Genomic DNA, 24,597 nt, shown 5'->3' on the forward strand with positions numbered 1-24,597 from the left:
AGTATTTCAGACTCGGGAACGTGCATAGTAGACAGGTGCATAACTGCGGCAAGGAAATGTTCGCATGTGAGCGGAGTAGGTCTTCCCAATTTCACAAAGTCACTGAGCGATATTTAGTGTCCAAAACGTGTTTTATTTACTTGGGAGGTCAATGTTGTAACAATAGTCAACCGAAATCACCATACCATTCGATGCAGTTTGAGGGCTTAGTTGGACGGGACAGAAAGGAAAGGTCGGCAGAGTAGTGATCGACGGCATTCCCGGCTTTTTCGGTTGTTTGCCACGCCAGAGAGAACATGGCGCAAGGCTACGAGAAGTGACGTCGCGAATCGGTGACGCTGGCATCTGGCTTAGGGCCAGCCTTTATTCCTGTCTGCGCTTGCGGTCCTGGTCCGACTCGTGACTGCGTGCTCCTCCTGAATAGCAGTGCGCAAAAGGCGCAGTAATTTATGGCTAGGATACGGGGTTTGGTCATGCCCAAATCAAGAGGATAACATGTCAGTCATTCACTCGAATTCAGTTATGCAACGCACCGCAGTTCTTGCCGCTGTGTGTGGATCTCAGGCAAAACCTTTTCTGCGCCGCGTGATGGCTTGCCTATGTCACCCCAAGAGGTGATGTGAGCACGAGATGAATATCATGTGGTGCTAATGACTACAAACAAAAACGCATCGCTGTTCTATGGTTCTCTGACATGATGGTTGTAATGGCGTCACGGAGAGCCATCATCACATAAGCTTCAACCTTATTTAGTGACGATGCACTCTCTGACAGTGGCACTTGTGACGATGAGGTTCACCTCGGCTTCCCAAGGCGATTGTAAAGAGCTCGCGGATCATGTCATTTGAAATGTGTTCGCGGCTGGCATTGGTTATTTCAGAACAGAACCGTTATTTGGGGGCGCACCGACCAAACCTATGTGCACGCTCGAGCGAATAGTCGGTAGAGAGCAGTTTTGAGAGGAGATCGCCGCGCTTATAACTTCGCCACTGCACTCCGTCAGTGCTTGGCATTACGATACCGTTACAGTTTCACAACACACTACAGGGATGAAATAGCCTCGCGAAAATCTTTAATCATGAATGCGTAAGGAGAAAATTGACATATAGCGTCATACATTACTACCGTGGGCCGCCGAATCACGATAAGGCGGGAATGTCGCCCTTCGCAAATCCTAAGTCGCAGTAAACATATACATAATTTAACATTTGCACGCGTCAGTTTCGGGCACACCGCTCTATACCTCTGAGCTTCAACTGTCTCAGCTTCTACAGCTACTCATCCCACCATCAGAGAGCGCGGAATCTTCGGACTACTAATCCAGCGCGATTTTTTTTTTGTCCTTCATTTCGCACAAACTTTCATAGTTTGTTTGCTAAAGTAACACAAACTAACCCAGCAGCATGCACTGCTCACGCTCGTCTACAGCTCCCGAGTAGCGGGCTAGGCAACGAATTTTGATTTAACAGCAGCTGGCAGAGTTCACAAGACGCAGTGCTCTACAGTCTCTCTGGTTTGTGTGCACAAGTTCTGCATCCGCGTGCAAACATTACCCCTGAAACTTAGCAGCTGCTTTCAACTTTTGCTTCCTTCGGTGTGGTGTGCACCATTCGAATGCTCTAAATACGAGCCTCCACGCATCGACTGTAGCTGTCGGTCTTCAAATGAATTCCTGCGATTCGTTCGTCGCCGTCCGTATACCGTCGAGGTGCCCTCGTCGGGCTGCAGGGAACGCGGATGGAGGCAGGCAGGCTGCGGCCGTTCCTAGAGTACCCAGGGAGCCGGGTCTGAGCCGAGGCCTTGTCCTCGTCCCCCCGGGATGACACAGAGTGACAGAGGCCTCCCCTCCTCCTCTCCCCTGGACGCAGGCCAGCTCGGCCGGCATGCTGTGACGGCTGCGTCCGACCCCCTCCTCGGCGGCGGCGTCATGCGGCTGCTACCGCTGCTGCTGCCGCTGCTGCCAGCGCTGTCGCTGCTGCTGCTGCTGCCGCCGGTGGCGCTCCCGGTAGCCTCGGCTGACTCGCACATCATCAGGTAAGAGTGAAGGGAAGACCCCAACCTTCTCTCCTTTCTTCACTCTCTCGCTCCCGTTGTTTTGCTTGCTTACCTTTTAAACCTACTGTTGCCTCGTTCGCAGCCACTGTTTCCGTCCCGAGCGCACGCCAAGTCGGCCGGTCTTGTGTCTCGACTGCGTCCCGCTTTGCGCGGAGACAGAGTTTAAATGTCAGTCGTGCCGTGAGCAGGCCAAGATCACGCCTGGAGCAGGCTGGTAATGCTGGACGTGAGCGCAGCGCTGCCGTTATACCGTTGATACTTTTCAGGAGAAAATGTACAAAAAAACGGCCTTTCCTATACATTGTGAAGTAGAAGAGACACATTTGAGCGCAAGACGAAGATGAGCCTTCGCTTCAGCGGCATTGTCGTCGCCGCATGTGTCTGTGCTCGACCTGGCTGACCTCGGTCTGTTTTCCCTGCTGCTCCCGTCGTCCCAGCTCCCTTCAATAAACCCCACTCTCAGAATATTTAGTCCGAAAAGCTAGGAATGCAAATTGCAGTCGTCAGCAGTCGTGTTAGATATAACTAGCGGAGAACTCGCAGAGGAGTTTAAACCATGAGGCAAAAATGAAATTCCACCAATACCAGAGCCAGATATGTAATAAGCACAACAATGTATCAAATTACACTTACATATGATACTGAGGTCAAGTTGGCTGTGTTCAAATACTGCACATTCACGTAAACTTGCAAGTCCCGGCTTGCAGCTCTCCTGTAGCCTGCGGCTAATCACTATGCTACCGCACAAAGCCTGCCCCTCCTAGGTCTCCTCACCGCCGAGTCAGATGGTTAGTTTTTCCCTTGATTTTTCCTTCGTTTTGCTCTTTTTCCTTTTCTTCCTTCGTTTTGAACGGAGAACTAGCTATCAGGTTGGCCATTTGGTTTGTTCTGGTATTTATAAAACGGGCCTACGTTCTCGTGAACGGATTTATTACGAAGGCTTTCCATAGTATAGAGCGGTGCTTCAGAAGGTGTGATGGGCGATCTGGGCGTCTAGAATTTCGACAGCATCGTGTCACCAGCACGTACCTTCTGCGCCTTCTCCATTTTCTTGAAACACGCTTCCCAGAGGATGATTGCGACGTGATAATTAATTTCATAAAGGATTCCAAACAAATATTAATATTTTAAGAGTTGTGTTTTTTTTTTTAGAAAGAACCAAATCCAACTAAACAGAAATTGAGAAAAACGAAAAGTTTCTTATCCGCACAAAGCGTAGAGCTTTCCTAGCTAATATGTTATATGCTTTACATGTTAGAGCGAATGTACACCGTCGTGCAATGCAAAATTATGCAAATAATTTTGGTTGATATCAGCTTCTTATTTATGGACTTTGCACTTCTCGGCGTGAAACTCTGGATATGACACAGTTTTGTTCATAAAACCCTATGTTTACAGTTTTAATAAGTAAACTATCAATTGTAGACCCTGTTTATAGAAATAATGGTTAAAATCATCATCTTATGAATTCAGCAGAAAAACAAGCTAAACATTCATGTTGTTCTGAAGCTGAACATTCAGGGGCACCGTTAGGGTTCACCAACACCAGCAAGTAACCAATAATAGCAGGCTTCGGTCACAAGCACTGAAGTTAGAGCCTTCTTTTCTTTTGTTCCCTCTTCAGCAAAGGAAAAAGCAAACCAGCTTGAGTTATGGGATCAATAATATATTGTACTTCACAATAGCACCTTTAATTCATTATTAGTAGCGAACTGGCAGACGCCGAGAGGACACAAAACGGCAGAACAACGGCTAGTCCTGTCATTTCCTCCCTTCGTCTGCCATTTCGCTGCAAATAATAAATCTGAGAAGCCAATAGGAAGTGCAAAACTAAGCATTTAGTGCTCATTGTAGCAGAGGCGCATCTTTGCTTCCTCTGCAACGGATCTAATTATCACTTCGTTATCATAGTCCTCTGAGTTCAGATCTTCGGCGAATCCCTTAATATGCTTCGCAGCTGATGAGAGGGTAGCGCTGTAGATGGAACAGATAAAACAAGGCTCCAAGCAGTCCGAGCTATGAGGCTCAAGCTGACAAAATGGCTCCCACTAGTGGATTTCGCTCATTTTGATCGGTACATCTCCGGGATTTGACTCGCTTTTTTTTTTGGAATCAGATTCGTACGCACGTTATCAAGGCATTATGGGTCCTCTTTCGTTCTCATACTTTCTCAAAAGACAATGGAGCCGCCGCGGTGGCTCAGTGGCTATGGCGCTCGGTTGCTGACCCGAAAGACGCGGTTTCGATACCGGCCGCGGTGGTCAAATTTCGACAGAGGCGAAATTCTAGAAGCCCGTGTACTGTGCGATGTCAGGGCACGTTAAAGAACCCCAGGTGGTCGAAATTTCCAGAGTCCTTCACTACGGCGTTCCTCATAGCCTGAGTCGCTTTGGGACTTAAATCCAAATAAAACAATAAACCGACTTCAAAATGGTGTATAATTTATCCTATTTTCAGTTTCTGGATTTTTCGTAATTTAGAAAAGAAACTCTTCATTTGTAACAGCCTGCAGGAAAACCCGTAAGCATTCGTAACGTAGTGATGTAGGTAGAGGTGTAGTGACTGCCCTTCTCTAATATTGTGGGCGGGTAAACTTTCCTAACAGAGATTCGAATCTCGAACAGACCGCTGACAGTTCATTGAAACACAACTTCCGTGATCTTCGACTCGGGGTTGGAGTTGATCCCTTGCTGCCCCACTGCGAATCCTCGAGGCCAATGTTCAAATAATACCTGCAAAACCGAGTGCAGGATGTAAAATTAGAGAATTCATCCGGCTCCTACTTAAGTGCAACTATCAGTAAAATTCGTACAGCGAATTTATTTAGAGCTTATATTTAGAGCTTATTTAGAGCTTATTTAGAGCTTATATATTGTTTTATTTAGAGCTTAGCACCCCATTGAAATTATTTGCGAAGTAACGCGTGAAAGATCAGGTTCGAACATGCTCTAACCCGGTGTCAGTGACCCTCTATGACGAAGGAACAATAACAAATGACAATCTAGCTGTTCTGTATTTTCGCGGCGACTTTTAACATTCAAACTAACCTTCACTTGCGGTTTTCTTGCAGCACATGCAGTGCCTATTAAATAGAAGCTTGTGCAGTGCTCCTCCTTTCAGCAGGCTACGAAACCGTAGCGCCTAAACAATGCGCTTTCTTTAGTTGAAGACAGCTCTTAGAAATGCAAAAATAACTGGTATTTTGCAGTCACACGATGCAAAGAGATAGCTAAGCTTAGAGGGCCAGCTATCACCTAGAAAGTTAAAGCGACCGCTTTTTGCTGAGCCAAAAACCTTTCGAGCTAGAAATCTCGAAGGTTCGCTAAAGATTCCACTTGCAAAGCTATGCCAGCACCGCGGTACGGGTCACTCACTCTTGCGCATGCGCAGTCGCGCAACATCCGCATCGCCAACCGTATGTACTGCAGAATATGCTCGCTAAAATAACTCGGCCTGAGCTCTGCGCCAAACTTTCTCCATTTTTTTTTTTTTGCCTCTAGAACGGCGTGCATTGCAGTGGTCAAGAGCTCTCTGCGCTCCCAAGAGTACATATACGCCTACATGGAGCATGAGTGGTAGTGCGCGGTGTAGACGTAATTCGCTTTTCCCTTGCAACTCTGCTTGCCCTGTCTGGGTCGTTCTTATCAAAAATACATTCCAGATGGAAGGTTTTTTTTTCTTGTTTCGTTGTTTGTCTACTTTCCTTTCCCTTGCAGTGAAGACGGCTCCCCTCGTTGCCGTCTGCTGATCCGGGCTTTTGTGCGTACGTTGTACTGCCATCTTTCACTTCTGGAAGCGGCTCGAACTCCCACTGGTGGAGACGACGCTTTTGTGCACTTTTTTCACCGCCAGTAGCTGTCGTACTTTGCGCAGTGGCACGGGTTGCTACAATTCAGCACTGTCTCTTGAATACTTTCCCTTAAACAAGATCTCTGGAGTCGCCTAAAAAATTGTGTTGTGTCCCTTCACGTTGTTTTCGAACATTCGCATACGCATTAACCTTCCTGTACACTGAGAGGAAAAGGATTGAGTTAAGTTTAGGTTGTTAGCTACGGGTAGGATTGGCCTTGCGTTTATCCTTCCGACAACTGCACCACCGTAGTGGCGCTTAAGTGGTAATTAAAGCAGGGAAACTGAAAAAGTTTAAGAATTCGACGAGTCTCAAGGATTATAAAGTGATAAAGTTGCAGGTAAAGCGTGCGAAGTTTTTTTGTGCTTGCATCTAACATGGTGACATTACATCGCTGTATGAAGTCGGAACTGCATTCAAGCTTGTCTGCAGCGCAGAGCTTCTGGTGCGGGTCACGCGATGCTTTCAACGAATGACAAAGCCACCGAGGGCAAAACCCGCGCAGAGTTGTTTCACGGCACCTGACAACGCGTCAGGGTATTGGTTAAGGCAGCTTAAATTTAAAATATCCCCCTGACGTCCTCACCAAGCTACTCCGCAGTTCCCTCACGCTGTGAGAAGAGACTTTATTCGTCGATTACGTCACCATAATAAATTCTAACGCAAAAAAAACTTTCCAGAACGCACAAGCTTCATCTGTTTGAATCCTTGAGTATCGTGAAATTCTCAAAAAACTGTTCAGCTTCCCTTGATGATCGCGAATTTAAGGCACAACCTGGCAGATCTGCACCGCCGCGCACAGAGTCGTCCAATATAGTCATTAACTCCTTCTGCCGCCCTCTGGAGTCCAGATAAGAGTTTTGAATGAATTTTAGAAACCGTAAAGCCTTCTTGCTATATGACTCGTTTTAGATTACTGAAGTTGTGTAGAGGGGCTAAATAAATAATTGTTAAATTGTTTCCAGTTTATGGGGGTCTAACGTGACTCAGGCTATGAGGGACGCTGTAGTGGAGGGCTCCGGATAATTTCGATCACCTGGGGTTCTTTAACGTCCACTGAAATCGCACAGTACACGGGCCTGTAGCATTTCGCTTCCATCGAAACGCGACCGCCACAGACCGGGTTGCCGACTTCATGGACCGCAGGAACATGAACGTTTGAGTGTAGTGGGGTCGTGCCGGGGCCCAGGGGCCTGTGTGCCCTAGACACCTCTGTTAAAGTAAAAGTTTTTACCACCGCCACCACCTGTGTCTTTCGGGTCGACAGCAAAGAACCGTAACCACTGAGCCACCGCGGCGGCTATAGTTAAAATTGGAAGCTGGGGTCCGCTAAACATAGCGAACGACTAAAATGCAATTCAAATGCACTACTGAGCATAATGCAACGGGTTTGATTCCTGGACGCGGCGGCTGCTCTCGTTGATGGTAAAGTCTGACAAAGCTCGTGGACTGAGGAACCCCAGTTGGCCTAAACTTATCGATAGGCTTCCAGTGCGTCCGGCCTCATAGTCCATCATGTCTGTTTAATTTAATTTAAGAGTAGGAAGTTTTAAGACAAAGGTGACGACTTGACAAAACGTCTTGAAGAGGTCATTTTACTTCGGTTTAGTGCATTGCATTTTGTACCTGAATTCGTTTCTTCAGCCAGCGCATTTTCCTCGTATGCCAGAAGTGCGTGGTTCCACCCCGTGCCTTCTGGTAACCAAGTGGGTAGCCTTTCCCCTGATGGCCGGATGCCCGGCTTTCTGGTGTGAAATGCTTAGAAAAATTGGTATTTGATTCCACGTCATGCAGAAGAACGCACGTTTACCGAACTTCATCAGGAAATGTTGTCGGGCTAGTTGGCTTGATACTTGTTATGCCATGATAGGTTATGCGCAAAAGAAGACGACACTAAAAGAGAAGACACGACGGGACGCCAGCTCGTCCTGTCGCGTCTTCTGTTTTCGTGTCGTCTTCTTTTGCGCATAACCTTTCATGGCACGTTAACCGTGGCGCGTTTCGGCTGAACAGCCCTTTGGTCATTAAAAATCGTCCTCTAAATTATCACCATAGTCGTCATCGACGCCATCATAGACATCACCGTCTGTCAACATACTCGATGTTTACTTTTTTACTGGCTTTAACATAAAAAATAATAAACAAGGAAATACTCTTTTCATTTGTTATTTGTTTATATATGTATTTTAACCCTTCATCGTGCAGGACGCACTGGTTAGGACAGAATCAGTCTTTTTTGGACGGTTACTTTTGCTTCCATGGCCTGCCTGGATGTGTGGTGCCTTTACGCGCTAAGGCGGCAACCGCAGCGGTCGTCGCCTGGGGGCTTCAGGAAGCCATGACGAATACGACTGCTCGCGGGCGAACCTTGACGCCGCTGCGTAGCCTGACCGAGCGCGCCTCACTCATTCCGTCGGAGGTTTCGCTGCCCTTGAAGAACAGTGACGGGAGGAACAACAAGCTTTCCAATTTTTCGTCTTTGGTTCACGTGTCAGTGAAACTAGCGTAATGTTTTTTTTTTTTTTCGCAATCGTTGTATGCTGCAGCTGGCGCCGAAAAGGAATAGCTACGAAGTAAAGACAATTTCAAGCTGCAAACGATTACGAGACGCCTGCATTCGGCAACAGATTCATTGCAGCAAGGCGGCTTATTAGCCTAATATTGATGCCAACAGATAAATCATCGACGTTTCTTCATATGTACCTTGAGCATTTCAGGCGAGCAGTATTACTGATAAGTAAATGCTTTTAAAATAGACCAGGGCCTAAATTTAAAAAAGACACTGGATGAACGTACTTGGGCACTTATAAAATATTTATGCAGATATTTAAGACATGGACGAAATTTTAGGCAGCTCCTTCGGGGGTGTTTCCTTTCACATTGAGTGCCTTTACAAGAATTTGGCTACACCTCAGGCACCTGCACTTCGATTTTGGTGTAAATGTCAAACTTTAATGATTTTTTAGCGCAGGAAAGAATCATACTGACCGCCGCAATTGTCTAGAGGCTGTGCGGTCAGCTGATGAGCTCGCATTTTTCAATATTGAGATCTTCGTTGCGACGGCCCCATTTTGGTGGAGGCAACATGGTCGAAAATGAGACTTGACAAAAGTTGAGTTCAATTCATAAATACATAAATTTATCAGATTCTTGATAACAAAAACCCTGCTGGCTAGCATCCATGTGATCCTCACCTCTACTGCATTCCTCATGACTCATGTAAAAATTCATTAGTTACGGCTGCTTGTTTTGGCGGTCGATTTTATTTCTGTTTGGGGCTTTCTTTGTCTTCTCAAAATTGCTCGCGTGTTGTTCAGGTACATTGCTCAGAATGACCGGCTAGTCACGCGTCAATGTGCTCTGCTTTTATTATCATATATCTGAAGATGCGCTCGCGATTGTTCTTCTCGCGTATCTGCAGCAATGAAACAACACAGCATTGACACTTTGCTTTCAGTCGCGAACAGGAAATATCCCGAGGCAACAGAAGCTGCGATGGGTGGCAACCGTAGCATTGAACTGTGGCAAGGCTAGGCCCGCGCCCCTTTCAACACTGCAAAGCTTACACGAAAGAGAGAACGCGCTCGGTCTCACTCACCGTGAGCACCGGGCCACATGTCTGAACGTGTGCGTGCCGAAGCGTAGCCCACCATGAGCACGGTTCGTCCCTTATGTCGTGTCTCTGTATTTCGTACTTTATGCTAAATAAACAAAATTTCACGTTAAAAAAAAAAGAAATTGTTCTGAGCGTGCCCGCGCACATCAAAGAATTCAAATGAACATAACAGCAGCATCAGCGTGCGATGCGTGACTAGACTGCTGTACGATACTTTGTTGCCATCCGCCGTATGTGTTTTGATCTTCAACCGACGAGTCGACAGCTGCGGTCCGCAAAACGCCGCTAGCTGTGGCTTCCGTCTCAGACACTTTTCCGTTGGCTGCAAATTGTAATGCAGAATACGTACTTTTTCGGCTAGTTTGTTTTCCTTAACTTGCAAAACCCCTCGGAGACAGCGTAGAACCGGAAGAGGCCACACGCAGCACTGCAGATACCCATAGCGCTGTGTGCATGGGCTGTTTTTGTCCTGTGCTGTTGTCGGGCTGTTCTCCAAGTTCTGCGTACCGTACGGCGTTTCCGACATCCCTGCTGCTATTCGCAGGTTCCACAACTACACAGACAAGCAGATACTCGACTACCTGCTGGACCCGGTGCGCTACGACCACCGGATACGACCACAAGGTGCGTTGGAGTGGCTCGTTATGATTGGATGTCGGCGGGTGATGGAGTCGTAGCTGTGACTTGCGGCTTCATTGGCATCAATCAGCGCACAGTGTATATGCGAGCCTCATGCGACCTTTGCATTGCCGTTTGATCTGGAAAGCTGAGTTCGCAGTTAAACACCTATACGTGGCAGAGCGCTTGAGATTAACCCAAGTGGCTGTTACCCGCCGCTAACTTTTTAAAGAAGGCTCTTAGTAATGAATGAATGAATGAATGAATGAATGAATGAATGAATGAATGAAGGAATGAATGAATGAATGAATGAATGAATGAATGAATGAATGAATGAATGAATGAATGAATGAATGAATGAATGAATGAATGAATGAATGAATGAATGAATGAATGAATGAGCGAGCGAGCTTGGTTCGGTGAAGCTTCCTGTGGAAGTGCTAGGGCATGAAACAATGACGTATGTTAAGTAGGAGCTTGCTTAGCCCAACGTCAGCTTGTTTTTTGACAGCCAGATGCTACATGCGCTGAGGAAATATCTAGTTACGTGCACAAATATATCTCGAGTAACGAATAACCATGTCTTGAAGTGGAAGGACTAGGACGAGCCGAGTAATATTGGTATCTTTCATATTAAAATCATTACACAACGCCTGATTACAAGCTTCATTTTTGAGTACTTACGCCAAAGCAAACCCATCCCACATTTTTGCAAATATGGTTGTGTCAAAAAGGTGCTGTTCATCTCTGCATACCCGTAAGAATGAAGAAAGGAGCGAAGCGGCCGCTAGGAGCTGTTTCATTTCGGATTTTTTATATAGTATGCTTCCGACGAGTGCTCCAATCTAGAGCATAAGTGGTTACACTGCTCGCAAATATACTGTGTTTCATCGCTCAAAATTGCAATTTTACCGCTGTGATTGCTCTGATGCATTCATCGGGCGCCATGGAGAGTTTAAAACTCCCCAAATAGACAAATAAACTTCCTTCATGAAATTGATACGGCTTCTGCTTTGAAGTATTACCGGATATTAAGAGAGTTACTTTAGTTTTGGTGTTCTTGAAATCGACCTGAATGCAATCAAACCATTTATTCGTAAAATGCCTAAGTTTCGTATCTAGCGCTCGAAATATACAAGCAGGACACGCGCTGTGTTGACCCTCGGCTTGTGCTCTCCAGCGTAGCGCTCGTCAGCGAGGACATGCTGTCATAAGCGGCTCGAGATAGGTGCGCCTTCCGCATCTGGTCACGTACGTGTGTCGCTGGGGCAAGCGGACGTGATGGCAGCTCTGGTAATTGCCTTTTCCCGCAAATGTTCCCGTCTTCCCGCGTAACGGCGCCCGTAAGTACGGGGTGTTCATTAGCTCCCCCGTGACGTATAAATGAGCTGAAACGCATTTAGACAGCGAGATTACGGGACCGCACCCATTGACGGCGACCTATATGTGGCGCTTTTATGACCAGACCACTGCATCAAGCTCTCGGCACCACAATCTTCTCCGTGTCGTTTTTATCACGACTTGGATGAACACGGTGCCAACGACATTAGAACATTATCTACGAATTGCCGTTACATGTACAAATCACACGCGGGCATTTATCTCCGTCATAAAGTGCACCTGTAGAGGGTAGCCTGTCAAGCCCTCTCCAGTGCTTCGCTAATGTGGCCCTTTCGGACTATGACTCGAGTATTTCGTTCAAAGGGTTCAAGACGCTTAAAAAACGTTTGGCGTTGGGTTAAATAAATTTTTGAAGTGCTTTTTTCGAAATTCTGGCTGCGACAAGAAAGGTGTTGTAGTAACTTCCAGTGCAGTCTTTAAAGGAATACTGTAAACAGGCCTATCGCACATACCACCCGAGAAGCTAAGCACTGCCCATGTGACAACGCACACATCCCCGGCGAGGAGTAAGTACACATATTTTGAAATGAGCGTAACAAACATATATACCGACGAAAACATAAAGAGCGCTCACACAAACTGCTGTTCCTGTGTTCTCGCTTACACTTGGGTTGTATTGGATCAATGTGCAACATGGGTAGGAATCATCTATCCTTTCACCTCAACGTGTTGGTTGAGTAAACGATGTGGCTGAGAGCTCGGGCTCACCAGTTAATGTTGCCGCCGTGCTCTGAAGTGGAGTGGCTTGCTATGTACTTTGAAACTGCTTCACCAACTTATATTTTAAAATTTGTGTTTTTCCGATCGAAGGCTGCGTGTGGTATTTTCTCGAGTATTAAGGCAGCGCTGGCGTTATGCGCTATGACTTTATGCCGATTGCAAGCGGTTTGGTATTGCTGTCGAAAAGTTTTTTTGTTTTTCGCCATCGTCTATATGACGTAACAGTTAACGAGAGCACAGATTTGATATTATATTCCTGACCTCTGGAAGTCTAGGTTTGACGCTTTTGTGATGTAACTGAATCTAGCTGATATACCCACTGTAATATTACGAAATAGCTTAACATTTTTCGGCAGGAAGAGAGATAATTAACGAATCCTTATATTTTAAAGATGTTCGTACTCGGATTATGAGGAGCGCTGCAAAATGATCGAGATTATTTAGGACGATCTGCACCTGTTTCACATTACCAAACTGCCGGCGTGAGAACGCTTCCACTTTACTCACTCACCACCGAGAAGCGATCGCCAAGGACATGTATTACATCCCCGACTTCGCGTTGAACAGTAGAACGCTTTTGCCTCATAGCTAGCCCCGATAAATAGAGGAGAGTTGAAGCATTGCCGCAGGGCATGTGTCGAAGACTGCACATGTTCCATTCCATGGTTGAGAAAGGGTAGGAAGACGGGTATTTTTGCTGCATTTGTTACTTCTTACGGGCCGGCATAAACGCTGGTGGTGGTAATATGAAGTAAGAGTATTCATGTTCTCTGTAGCGGCAACTCTTAGACGAATACTGAAAACCATCCATGGAACCCGTTCATGTCTCACGAAGTGGCATCAAGACCCACTTGCGTAAGGATCCTGCGTGGCAGCGAACGAGAGCAAAGCCAATAAGGCCATGTTGAACGAAGCGCCGGCAGTAGGCAAATACGCGGAAGCCTGCGCAAAAAAAAAATAAAGGCGTGGGCGCTAAAACAAAGCGTCGAAAGAAGTCATCACTCTAACTAAGCGACCGCGATTCATTAGTCGCTGCCATGGACTAAGCAAATCAAATACACCCGGATACCACCGCTGCTTTATTTACTTTTCCCTCTGTGTCACACATAAGCGTAGCGTTGGTGCCAAGGTTCTTGCTTCAGTCTATTGTTCAGTAACGTGTATTCTTAAACGAAACAAACTGGCTTTTACGCAACCCACACACTGCACAGAAGACCAGGATCGCATGTTATTATTTGACCGCACTCTGGAAGGGCAGCTTCCAAGACCCAAGAAGGGTGTCGGTGCAGTAAGAAAAATAATAATATCCGGAAGTGTGGCCCCTGGGGTCAGGGGAGGGCCTAATACAATGCTACCTATTTTTCTTCGCTTCTCCCTCGAAGTGTCCGCGTAAGAGGGCGCTGGTCGATAGGTGCCCGCGTTCGGTGCACGGAGAGGCGTCGAGCACTTTGCTGCGCGCAGATATAACAAGCCGCGAATTGAACGAGGCCTTTCTTTCCTCTTCGCCCGCAGAGCGGACCCAGGTCAACGTGAGTGTCCTGCTGCTGACCCTTTCCTCGCCGGACGAGTCAAGCCTGGTTGGTGGCCCTCAGTGCCTGCACGTGGCACGCCCTGGCGAGCCAGCTGCACCTCGATTATTATTGATCCCCATTGATGCTTTTTGTTTATTTGTTCCTATTTAATTGACAGAACCTAGAACTCAGTGAACCTTAAACAATAACGGTCCAGAAAGGCCCGTTGACGTCGTAGCCTGGTGTGTTTGAGCTGCTTAACGATGAGTTTAAAGTGAGTTTACAGTGATTTTAAAGAGTCCATGCAGCTCTGCCTTGACAGCTGACCACCAGCTACCTAGCAGCACTGTTGATGTTGAAAATAAACTGATTGATTGATGTTGAAACTTGAGGCCTCTCGCAAAGTTTTAATGAAGGGATTTTCGTTTGCGCTGCCATCCTGTCTTTCTCACTGTGTGAAGAGATAAATGTGAATGGCAGCATTTTTTTTATATTTATGGTTGCGGATGCACTAGATAGCTCACCGACCGGAAAACCCGGCGGCACCGGTAGGGGCGGTATTACAGAGCTCCCGATTGGTTGAAACGGTTTGACGTCATCAAGAGGGGAAAACACAAAATCTTAACCAGTAATAGACAGTAGTAGTATTCACAACTGCACCAACTACAAAGGAATAAAATAGAATGCTTGCAATGCTTGCGGATTTCTCGCTCGAAAATTCCTTAAGTGCACCCGGTAATATTTATTTCTACGTAAGGGCAACATATGACTGGAGCAATGTTTTTGTTTGTTTTTTTATTCACGTGCGGCTTTTCTGTTCTTGCGTGCAGCTACTAAAGCTATTCGTACAAAATATAGGCCAAGATTTTGGACGTACAGAGGGTTTTGTGCGTAAAATCTTTCTCCTCTTCATACTGTACATACTCGCCGCAACAACAGCGTCGATTGCGCTTTTAATATTCTGAAATTTTCCACATTTTCTTCAACAGCGGCTTTGAATTTCTCCCATTGCAACGGCAAATGTGAAGTAAATTGGCATTCACGAGTATTGCTAATACTGTGTCTTGTATTGACGTTTTGGTACAAGTCGGATCACGCTTCTGGCCTGTCAAGATTGCGTCCTTGTCTACGCTAGTACGGCCTGAAATATTTTCATGTCTTCAACCTTCAGCCTATCGGAGAAAGCGAGAGAAAAAAAAAACATTTATTTTCCGACCCTGGTCCGGATAATCATCTCAGGACGGAGAGTCGGAGCCCATATCACCCCACACATGGGCGATATTGGTAGCGACAACTGACCGCAGTATTGAGCTGAGTGCACCAGGAAGAGCAGACCAGCACTCCCAAGAACAGGGTACTGGGTGGCAGAAGTGCCGCAAATTATGACTGAACTGCAACTAGCAGAACAGGTCCAGTGCAGGCAGATGCTGTACGTATGTATTTTCTAATATTTTTTTAACTATATATATTTTTTGGCTTTCCTTTTATTGACCCATTCATATTCTCCGGTGGAATCTACAAAGCTGCCTTTTCTGCTTCTTTATCTGCCTGTAATTACGTCGTAAGTTGCAGCTATCGATAGTAAAACGGCTGGGAGGTGAATAGATAACTAAATTGTTACATTGTGCAGAGGGCAAAACGCATGTCTAGAACGAGCGAACTGTCTGTTCCACTCCTCGGAAAGCCGCTGCGACCAGGAAATCAAAAAATTACAACGAAATCCTATAATTTTAACTGCACGTTCTTACATCCAGGCCATTTTTAACCAAATGTTACCTATAGACATCGAGTGTTCAGCCCGAAACACGACCAGAACGTGTTCTAGACAAGCGTTTTGCCCTCTGTACGGCCTATGGTTTACGAGCTTTCTTCATAGTGTTTTTTTTTTTACGGGCTCCAACTACTGTCTAGTACGATATCAACTAACCAGGCCATCATTCAATCCAGATATTTTTTCCTAACCTACGAGAAGTAGAGAAAAAGTGACGGCCCTCTCAAGTCAGCAGTGCATGGGAACGCGCTTTGGTAGGGACTGACTGCAGGAGGCAAATTGATCGCGTCGTGCTCGCAGAAATACGAGATCGAGTTCCTGCTGCACCAGCGCTGGGAGGACCAGCGGTTGCAGTTTTTCGCCACCGAGGAGGGCGGCGGCCACCTGAACGGCCTGTTGCACGAGAGTCGCCTCTGGAAGCCCGACATCTACTTCCTCAAGCACGGCGAGTTCAAGTCCCCGCTGGCGCCCATCCATATGAGCCTACGCCTCTACCCGAACGGAACGGTGCTCTACACGCTCCGACGACACATGACGCTCGTGTGCCAGGGGAACCTCAAGATATTCCCCTTCGACAACCCAAAGTGCCCCTTCGCCGTAGAGAGCAGTGAGCATGCGCCCCCTGTTTCCTTCCTGCACGCACTTTCGAGGGAAAAAAAAAATAGAGTGAGGGGGCTTAGTGTGATCTGCTACACGCAAAGATTGTTTTGTTTTTGTTTTTTTTTTGAGGAAACTGTCTCACGTATCTTGGTGGACACCCGAACCACGCCGTAAGAGAGAGAGAGAGAGAGAAAACTTTATTGTCGGAAAAGAAGGGTTCCTGGACGCTTAGCAGAAGGACCAGGTGGCCGTTAGCTGATAGCTGGCGGCGACCTCTTCGTAAGAGAAGCTATAAAGGAGAGAGTGAAAGGAGAAAGGAAGAAAGAGGTGCCGTATTGGAGGGCTCCAGGATAATTTCGACCACTTGGGGATCTTTAACGCGCACACATCGCACAGCACACGGGCGCCATTTTGCGTTTCGCCTCCATCGAAGCGCGGCCGCCGCGGTCGGGTTCGAACCCGGAGGGCGCAAATTACTCATGTCCAACATTGTCGGACAAAGATTATGAAAATTTGAAAATTGTAACATACTGTTATAGAAATATTAAAAGTAATAGTTCATTATTCTGATATGTAGCAAAATCTTTTTAAAGTGTTTCCATCGATCGCAGTGAACTGTTACGACTGCCACAGAAAACCAAAGGGGAACTCTTTTGATGATAGCAAAAACGTTAATAGCAAAAAATGCAAGACTGCCGTTGGGTTATCTGCGGACGAATTTATTGTTATAGTGGAATCTTACATTATATGAAAAAATTGCGCCCATAAATGGTTTCCCGCTCAAAAATCCGTTTGTCCTGAATTTTTGGGTATCAATTATCAATAGCGGTTATTTTGCTTTCGCCACTGAATGAATCCTCCTAGTGTAGCTGCAGTTTGAAGAACACAGCTTGCTGGTTAGTGGCCGTGAGAAGACAAACGAAGGGACAGGAGAATAAAAGCGGATAATGGAAACTTAAGCGGAGGCGACAGATAATGAAAAGGCCAATGTGGTTCACAGTTTCATGAATACGCGGGCATCTTTGCGAGGGTCCTTTGTCGTTCAGCCGACCTAAATGAACTGGTGGCGAGGATAAAACAACAATTATGACGTAGATGTGAAGTGCCAGTTATTTCCTTTAATTTACTTTTCATACAGTTGCAACATTCTACAGCGCCGTCTGGCGTTACAATAGGGGAGGAGGTAGTACGAATAATGAAACACCTTAACTATTTGTCTATTTTCATGCAGGAAGATAGCGTGTAGGAATCTGTGTTTGTAAATGATTCTCACTCATCTCGAATTAATTGTGCCAAATGCTCCGCAAAGCATGGCGAATAAATTTTCATGGTTGTATAATTTCCGAGTTTAAAAGTGTGTAAGAATGCTGAGAGAATACGTGTCCACAAGTTAAGACGTTTAGTGGTTCCTTTTCTACAAAGTCGCCAATCGTTCCAGTTGTGGTGCCACGTGTAAGCCGAGGTGCCTGTAAAAGATGTCTCCACTTTCTCCTTTTATTTTCGCTTTTTTTTTTCTGCGACCAATGTTCACTACGAAACTTTTAAGAAACCTGCGAAAAAAAAAAAACGGCGTTTTCTGTCGAGTCAGCTTGGAGCTCCTATCTAACTTCAACCAGGCAATGAATTCGCAAAGTGCTTGGTACCGTGAGCCCATTATTTTAATATAAACGATACGGACAGCAAAGAAGCGGCTATTGCGAAATAAAAAAAACGAATAATTTCTGTACTGGTGCTGACTGGTGATTGACTCTATTATACACCCTCTGCAGGACACATTTATAAAGCACACAGCGACTTTAATGAAGTCAGCCAGGAGTCTACGCAGCATCGTACAAATCTCTGTATCTTTCAATGTGGCACTGCTTTTCATCCGTTGTGGCAGCCGTCCGGTTTCACTGTTGTGTTTGTCGGAGGCCGCTCTCTGGGAATGTGGATTGCAGCTCAGGGTTGTCAATGCGCATGGTGTGATTTACTGTGTTTGAAATTTTAGAGAGACATCACCTGACTGCTTTTGTAGTTTAGACAGTATTCTCTTGAGAGCAGTTATTTTGTGTGCAGCACCTGTACGTCTTTATACTGAAGGGCGACACTGACAACGATCTCTTTGTCTGATCACGCGAGGAGTTCTTGCAGAACTAAACGAACTGTTCATCTTCACATGTCGTCTCCCTTTCCTCAATGTAAACTAGTGCTTTTTTTTCTTTCAGCTATTTTTTTTTTCGGCACATCCTCAAGGGTCAAAGGTTCAAGTTTTTTTTTTATATTTCTTAAATCTAAGAACGATACCCCGATCGTGTTTCCTCTTTTCTTTGTTCCCATAACATTAGCCGACCACCTGATTTACGTTCCATAAATGCCTTTGTGTTTAAGCAGCCTTCTGATGCACTCTTTAGAGGATAATCGTGTGTCTTCGAAATACCTGTCGATGCGCTTCAAAACCTTTCACGGTGTGGTTTTGGGCAAACACGGACGGGCACTGTGGCTAGCACGGCTGCCAAGAACCCCTTTCTACCTGGCGTTGCGCCCCAATAAACCAAAGCAGCACGCTCTCTAATGAAGACTCAGTGTAGAGAAGCTTGAACTGGTGTATTTGTGCAGATGGAGATTGATAGTGGGTGGAGTTCGAAATGTTTTCATGCCTCTTTTGCGAGTTCACTGTAATGTAGCTGTCGTTTGTCATATTCGACTTTAATACATGCCAATCTCTAGTTAAAAATAGCGCAGAAAATTATTTTCATGATTGAAGACAGATGGTAGAAATTTAGACACAACTCTACTACAAGAGCTGAAGTTTTTTCGCATAGACAATACATGCTGCAGTATTTCTGTACGGTCTGCTGCTATAATCAACAGACAATCTCTGCCGTGACTCAAGGACGCAGAAGTTTTTTGAAGTTGTTGCAACAGGACGACAGGCATTATGCCGTATTTTGGCACGCAATTTTGCAATTTTCTACTGCTTTAATTTATGATCATGGCATCATAATATAATTCCACGATGACGGCATTGCCGGGAATGCAAAGTACAATGGACTGGTTCGCAAACGTAAGCCCTTCCGGCCCCTATAATTGTCAACAAGGTAAGCGACATGTGTTACTGCATGAATGGTTTTAACATTCAGTGCGTTTAACTTTTTATAGCGTCGAAGTCGCAGGGGGTTTAACTTCATAAACACAGAAAGCGCGTTTACCGTTTGATCTACTCCACCCATCAGTCTTTAAAATTTTTTCTTTAACAGCCTTTAGACATTTTCATATGACTTACAGGGGCATTTATCTTCCCAGATAATCGAGTTACGTCACTTGTCTACGAAAACTTTTGCAAGAACCCATCTCACAGAAATCATTCCTTTTATGTAACTCCGTTCGAGCGTCTTTCCGTCGTGGGAAGCATAGTACCTGAACTTCGCGCTTCATTATCAAGGAAGAATTAGTCACCGATTGTTATCCAACAGGTTTCATGTTTATTCAATGACCAAACTGCTGGGATAACGTGGCCACGGATGGTGCTGAGTAGGAATAATTGAAGATACAAAGGAGGGATGGTTTTCCTGCAATGGACAAAACTAGGGCTGATGCTGCTGCTGATGATGATAAAAAAACACTGCGGGAAACTTCTGATGTGCGAGCATGTAATATTGTCGTCGTTGTTACCAAGCGGAGCGCGGTATCTTTCGATCCAAGAAACTTTAGCCCGGCTCAACTCTTTCGAGACAAAAGCGCAGGCCTGGCATTCAGCCATGTGTTCCGCTTACATCTGTCGCAGTGTCCTACGAAGAGAACCAGCTCAAGATTGACTGGTCGCCCACCGAGCCGTCCATCAACACGGCCACTTCGCTAAGGGCGCACAACGCCTACCTGGCCAAGAATGAGACCGGTTACTGTGACACGAGACACACTTGGAGAGGTATGTACCCCTTTTTCTTCTCCATGAATAATATAACCGGGAAGGTCTAGTTTCTACACGCATTTACTGCTTTTTAATGTCGACTGACATAATCTCTAGAATCAAATCATCAAGAAACTAAGTCTAACTTGGAGAAAGTACCCTTCACATATGTGTAGGTTTGTAATTTATCGATGAAACTGTCGCCATAACAGAGAGAAAAGGTAAACGAATTTGTATGAAACTTACACTTCGTATGAAAAAATGTAAAGCAGTTTTTTTCGCGGGTCACGTGCAAGTAGATGTCACACTTCTCACAGCGTGCATGGGTCCTAGAACGGCAGCCGGGAAGCCTTTAAGCCTGCGCCCACTCGATGAGAGGCCTCCTTTTAGGCGTTTTCCTGAACTAGCTAGAGAAGTTTGTTACCTAAATTACCTAAAAACGTTTGGTCTGGGCCGGAAAGATATTTGTTTTAGGGTCCAAAATAAAAGTTGTGCAGCTTGTAGGAGCAGCGTAGAGAGAGTTACCTTGTTGCCGGCCCGTTCGCCCGCAAAGTCACTACCGGCAGCAGTGGTTGTTGCTGGAGCTTAGTTCAACTATCTGAATCAAAGGCTGCTGCAAATGTGCCTAGGATCAGCTGAGCTTAACGCTCTCTTCGCGGGCAGTGATGATGTAGTGCGAAGAATAATACTTAGATATGCTGCTTGTGTAATCTCGGTAATGGGCACGGGCGGCAACAATGTACAGAGGTCCTGTTTATCACCCGAAGAGGGATAGACTGACAAAAATCTTGGCCTTGTGTTTACTATTAACACTCGGCTCACTTAGCGTCTACACAGCGAAAAGAAAAATAGACGCTTATATCGAGGTAATTTGCGGCCCTTAAAGTAAAGCAACTGGGATTAAAAACTTTTTGCTGTGAAAAAAATTATATTTTGATGCGTTTCAACAAATTACTGTAGATTCGGAAAAACAGAAGGGCGGTGGGCGCAGCTGGCCAAGGACAGGGTTAATTGGAGATTCATGAGAGAGGCCTTTTCCCTGCAGTGGGCGTAGTCAGGCTGATGATGATGCTGGTCAGGAAGAGCAGAAAAGATTCCAGGATGAGCTAGCGTTCACACGGCCATAATTCAAATCATAATTAAAATTATATTACCATTGACAAGGACACGTTTCATAAATCACATCTCTTTGCAGCTTTGAGACACGTCAGTTATTGAAGCATTCGTTTGGCCTACTACTTCTTGTCGCCTTCATGGTTGTTCTTCCATTCATGTACTTTCAATTTGTACGGGCCACCACGTACCAACCTGTACGTAACATGCTGAAAAACTAATGAAGAGAAAAAAGACGTGCCGTAAAAACAGCATTCATTCACTGGTGCGAATGCTATGAAAAGAGAATGTGCTCATGGCACTCTTCTTTGCCAATGCACGAAGTTTCGACCCACGCCTCTTACATTTTGTGTTTTACAGAAAGAAGGATGGACAACATTTGTCATGACATGTCTTTACTATATTCATATCTGCCTTTACAAAATATTATTTTTTTTCGGCATCTTAAATTTCATCAAGTAACGCACGTATAGTTGCCAGCCGCTGAGAATGTTCCAGTAATTTGTGCGCTCAGAGATTTCGCCACATTGGCCATATTTTACGGGACATTCGCAGGTAAGACAGATGTCGAAAATCCTGTAGATATGCATCTACGGATTATTTCGCTGCCGTCTAAATTTGCGGAGGTAAGTGTACTAGCAATAATCGTGAATAAACGATGACATTTTTTTCTTCTCTTTATTCTTTTGTTTTATTCATCATTCATTTCAATACAAGGGCAGAAGTTGTTTCTATAATGCCTTCAATTAGACAAACCCTTAGAATTTATGAAGGCTCATATCGCTTGCTCAGCTCACTGGAGTGGTTTTGATCCTCACCACAAACTAGTCTAAAGACGTCGTCTAAGACGACGTCTCCGTTTCAGTCTATGGGGAGCTTCGCTGTACTCTCGTCTCACAAAGACTGCTTCCTCCGCTCTTCAAAAAAGAAATAAGCAGCAGCACAGCGGTTGCCCTAGTTTCACTAAAGCCTGTGTGTCTGCGCCTTGCTTCATTCAGCGTGCTAGATTTTCGTGCAATGAGGACTTGCGAAAGCCAGCTTTGTCTTAATCCTTATGGTAACGCGGCCGGCCTCATCCTTGCGCAACTCGCACAGTGCGACCTCGGCCGCATTGCATCAGGCCATGGGCAGAGGAAAAGGCAGCGTTTGCATTCGCTGGTCAAAATCGCGTAGGCCTTATCGCTTTCATACTGGATGCATGCATTTTCGTCTCCGGGACTCAGCAACCCCACGGCTTTCGCAACCGTCGCGTGTGTGCGCAATGCAGGGAACTACAGCTGCCTTCGTGTGCTACTGGTGTTCACGCGGGACAAGTCTTTCTACATCAGCACCGTGTTCGTGCCGGGCATCGTGTTGGTGACCAGCTCGTTCATCAGCTTCTGGCTCGACATCAACGCCGTGCCGGCTCGCGTCATGATCGGCGTCACCACCATGCTCAACTTTTGCACCACCACCAACAGGTCAGTGAGCGACGGTATGCTCTAGAACGGCCCTCAGCGTCCTCTAACGGCTGCTGCTTGGCCTTGCGAGAACGATGTGATACAGAGCGAAACCAGAGAAAGCACTCTCTGCGTCGTTATACCCGATGGCGTTCTTGTGAAGTTTGCTGAAATTTAGCAGGGTTTAACAAGCCGAAAACTCAATTCAGGGCAGGATCGGAAACACGTGATCGCATTGTGCACCACAAACATCACGCAGCGGCTCCATTGAACGAAATTAAGTGATATATAATGACCGTTCCAAGTAAAATTAAAGAAGAGTTTAAAACGATAGCCTCCTAAGTGAGTGAAACCGAACTGAATTCTACTTAGCTGTATTTTGATGTACTGCACTGCTGACAATGCTATGCCGAAAAAAAAAAGTTATTCTAACTCAAACAGTCTGTTTTTAAAGATTGTGTAAAGTCTTAGGTGAGACACCCAGGATAATGGCTTTTTGATTACACTATAAGCAACGATTTTCCCGAGCAAATATTTCAATTTGCAAAGCAAGAAAAATTATGGGCTTTTTGGAAAATTTATTGCTTGTCGTAAGCCAGTCGCAGCTGCCCTATGTCACGCTTCTTTTTTCTGTTTCAGCGCAATACCGTAAGTCATCAGCATAATTTAACCACGTTTTCGTTACGAATGTTGTTGCCATGTGTCATTGATTTCCTGAAGCACTATGCTCTCCTTGGGGGCTCGTGCACTTGGCACGATTAAGTTTGACAAAACTAGCTCTCTGTGGGGCAGCATTTTGGCCTTCTTGTGACTTGTCGGCATGCCTCGTTTACGTATTCAGCAAAATTATGCATGCGCGTTCGCGAGCAACCCACTAGCTGCCGGTGCACTCTGCAGATGCAAGAAAGAGCGAGCAATATATCCTAAAAGATTACACGCATTTGCTTGAAACTGTACGTTGATTCACAGTAGCGACTTGGCACTGGAGGTGCTGGGAACAGCATGCGCAGTCGGGCAACATAAAAACGACGGGTTGTGGTGCGACATGACAGTGTGCCGTTGGCCTGCTTCATGAATTTGCTCTGCCCGTTGGCCGTTCACTTTTGTCACTGCCTCCCACCCGCTCCAAACACACACACACTTTTCAGAAATCTAAACTGCATACACGCAACGCAAAACATTACACAGAGAGCGTCACAGGTATTTTGTGGCTACAAGGGCACAGGTGACAAATCCAAGCTGGCGTAGGTTTCGCCTTTGAGGTCTCATGGCTTCGTAATGACAAAAAAGCCTATTTTCACAACATAAAAAGTTCTTATATGCGATAAAAGGTTTGAAACTGGAATACAAGCGTGGTCAACACCCGCTGTTGTCGCAAATACACTGCAGTGACGAATGATTATAGCTTTTGTTGAATAGAACAAAAAACGAAAGACTGTACTTCTTAGAAATGAGAGAGCGTTTGTATCCCTGCCACTTGAGTACTTTTAACGCGCAAGGGAGGCAGAAACAAAACATAAAGGGGAAAATGAAACGTAACAGGCTCGCAACGCTCAACGTCGTAATCAAGTCACTGGTTTTGAATTGGAATTGCAGAACAGATATATTCAGACTTTAGCCACTTATTTCGCAGCAACGAAATCGTCCTTTGGTGTTGAAAGTCACCACCAGAGTCACAAACCACCTAGCAATATAATTTTCCTGAACAAAACTTCTAATTAAGTTCTCCTCTGCTTTCGTTGAAATAAAATGTTCCTCTAGGGGTACCCACTAGAATCCACACAGTTCCTGTGGCACAAACCCAGGTATTCATGTAAAAATGAAGGTTTTTACCGCAGACGCACACAACCAGAAACACGCACGAAAAAAAAAAACAACTGGATTCATTTCCTTAGCGGCAAAAACGCAGACACTGCATCTGACTTAACACAGTCTAGCGGGTGTCCGTTGAGTGTTGTCTTAGATGTAGTGTCTGTGTTTTTAGAGCTAAGAAAATGAATCCAGTCAGTCATTA

At 45.6% G+C, this 24,597-nt stretch overlaps 1 protein-coding gene across 1 annotated transcript in view; it reads left to right on the forward strand.

Moving 5' to 3' along the window:
• The window catches only part of pHCl-1 (pH-sensitive chloride channel 1), an 82,923-nt gene that overhangs the window by 25,128 nt on the left and 33,198 nt on the right, over nucleotides 1-24,597 (forward strand). Inside the window, exons 2-7 of the mRNA XM_089548471.1 lie at nucleotides 1,869-2,034; nucleotides 10,066-10,145; nucleotides 13,773-13,837; nucleotides 15,843-16,149; nucleotides 19,909-20,049; nucleotides 22,412-22,604. Of these exons, the coding sequence (XP_089404597.1) occupies nucleotides 1,928-2,034; nucleotides 10,066-10,145; nucleotides 13,773-13,837; nucleotides 15,843-16,149; nucleotides 19,909-20,049; nucleotides 22,412-22,604 (893 nt within the window). The 5' untranslated portion in view covers nucleotides 1,869-1,927. The remainder of the gene's footprint in view (nucleotides 1-1,868; nucleotides 2,035-10,065; nucleotides 10,146-13,772; nucleotides 13,838-15,842; nucleotides 16,150-19,908; nucleotides 20,050-22,411; nucleotides 22,605-24,597) is intronic.

This window comes from Amblyomma mixtum, chromosome 6 (assembly GCF_055824585.1).
Source record: "Amblyomma mixtum isolate Tamu chromosome 6, ASM5582458v1, whole genome shotgun sequence".
In the NCBI taxonomy this organism is placed as follows: domain Eukaryota; kingdom Metazoa; phylum Arthropoda; class Arachnida; order Ixodida; family Ixodidae; genus Amblyomma; species Amblyomma mixtum.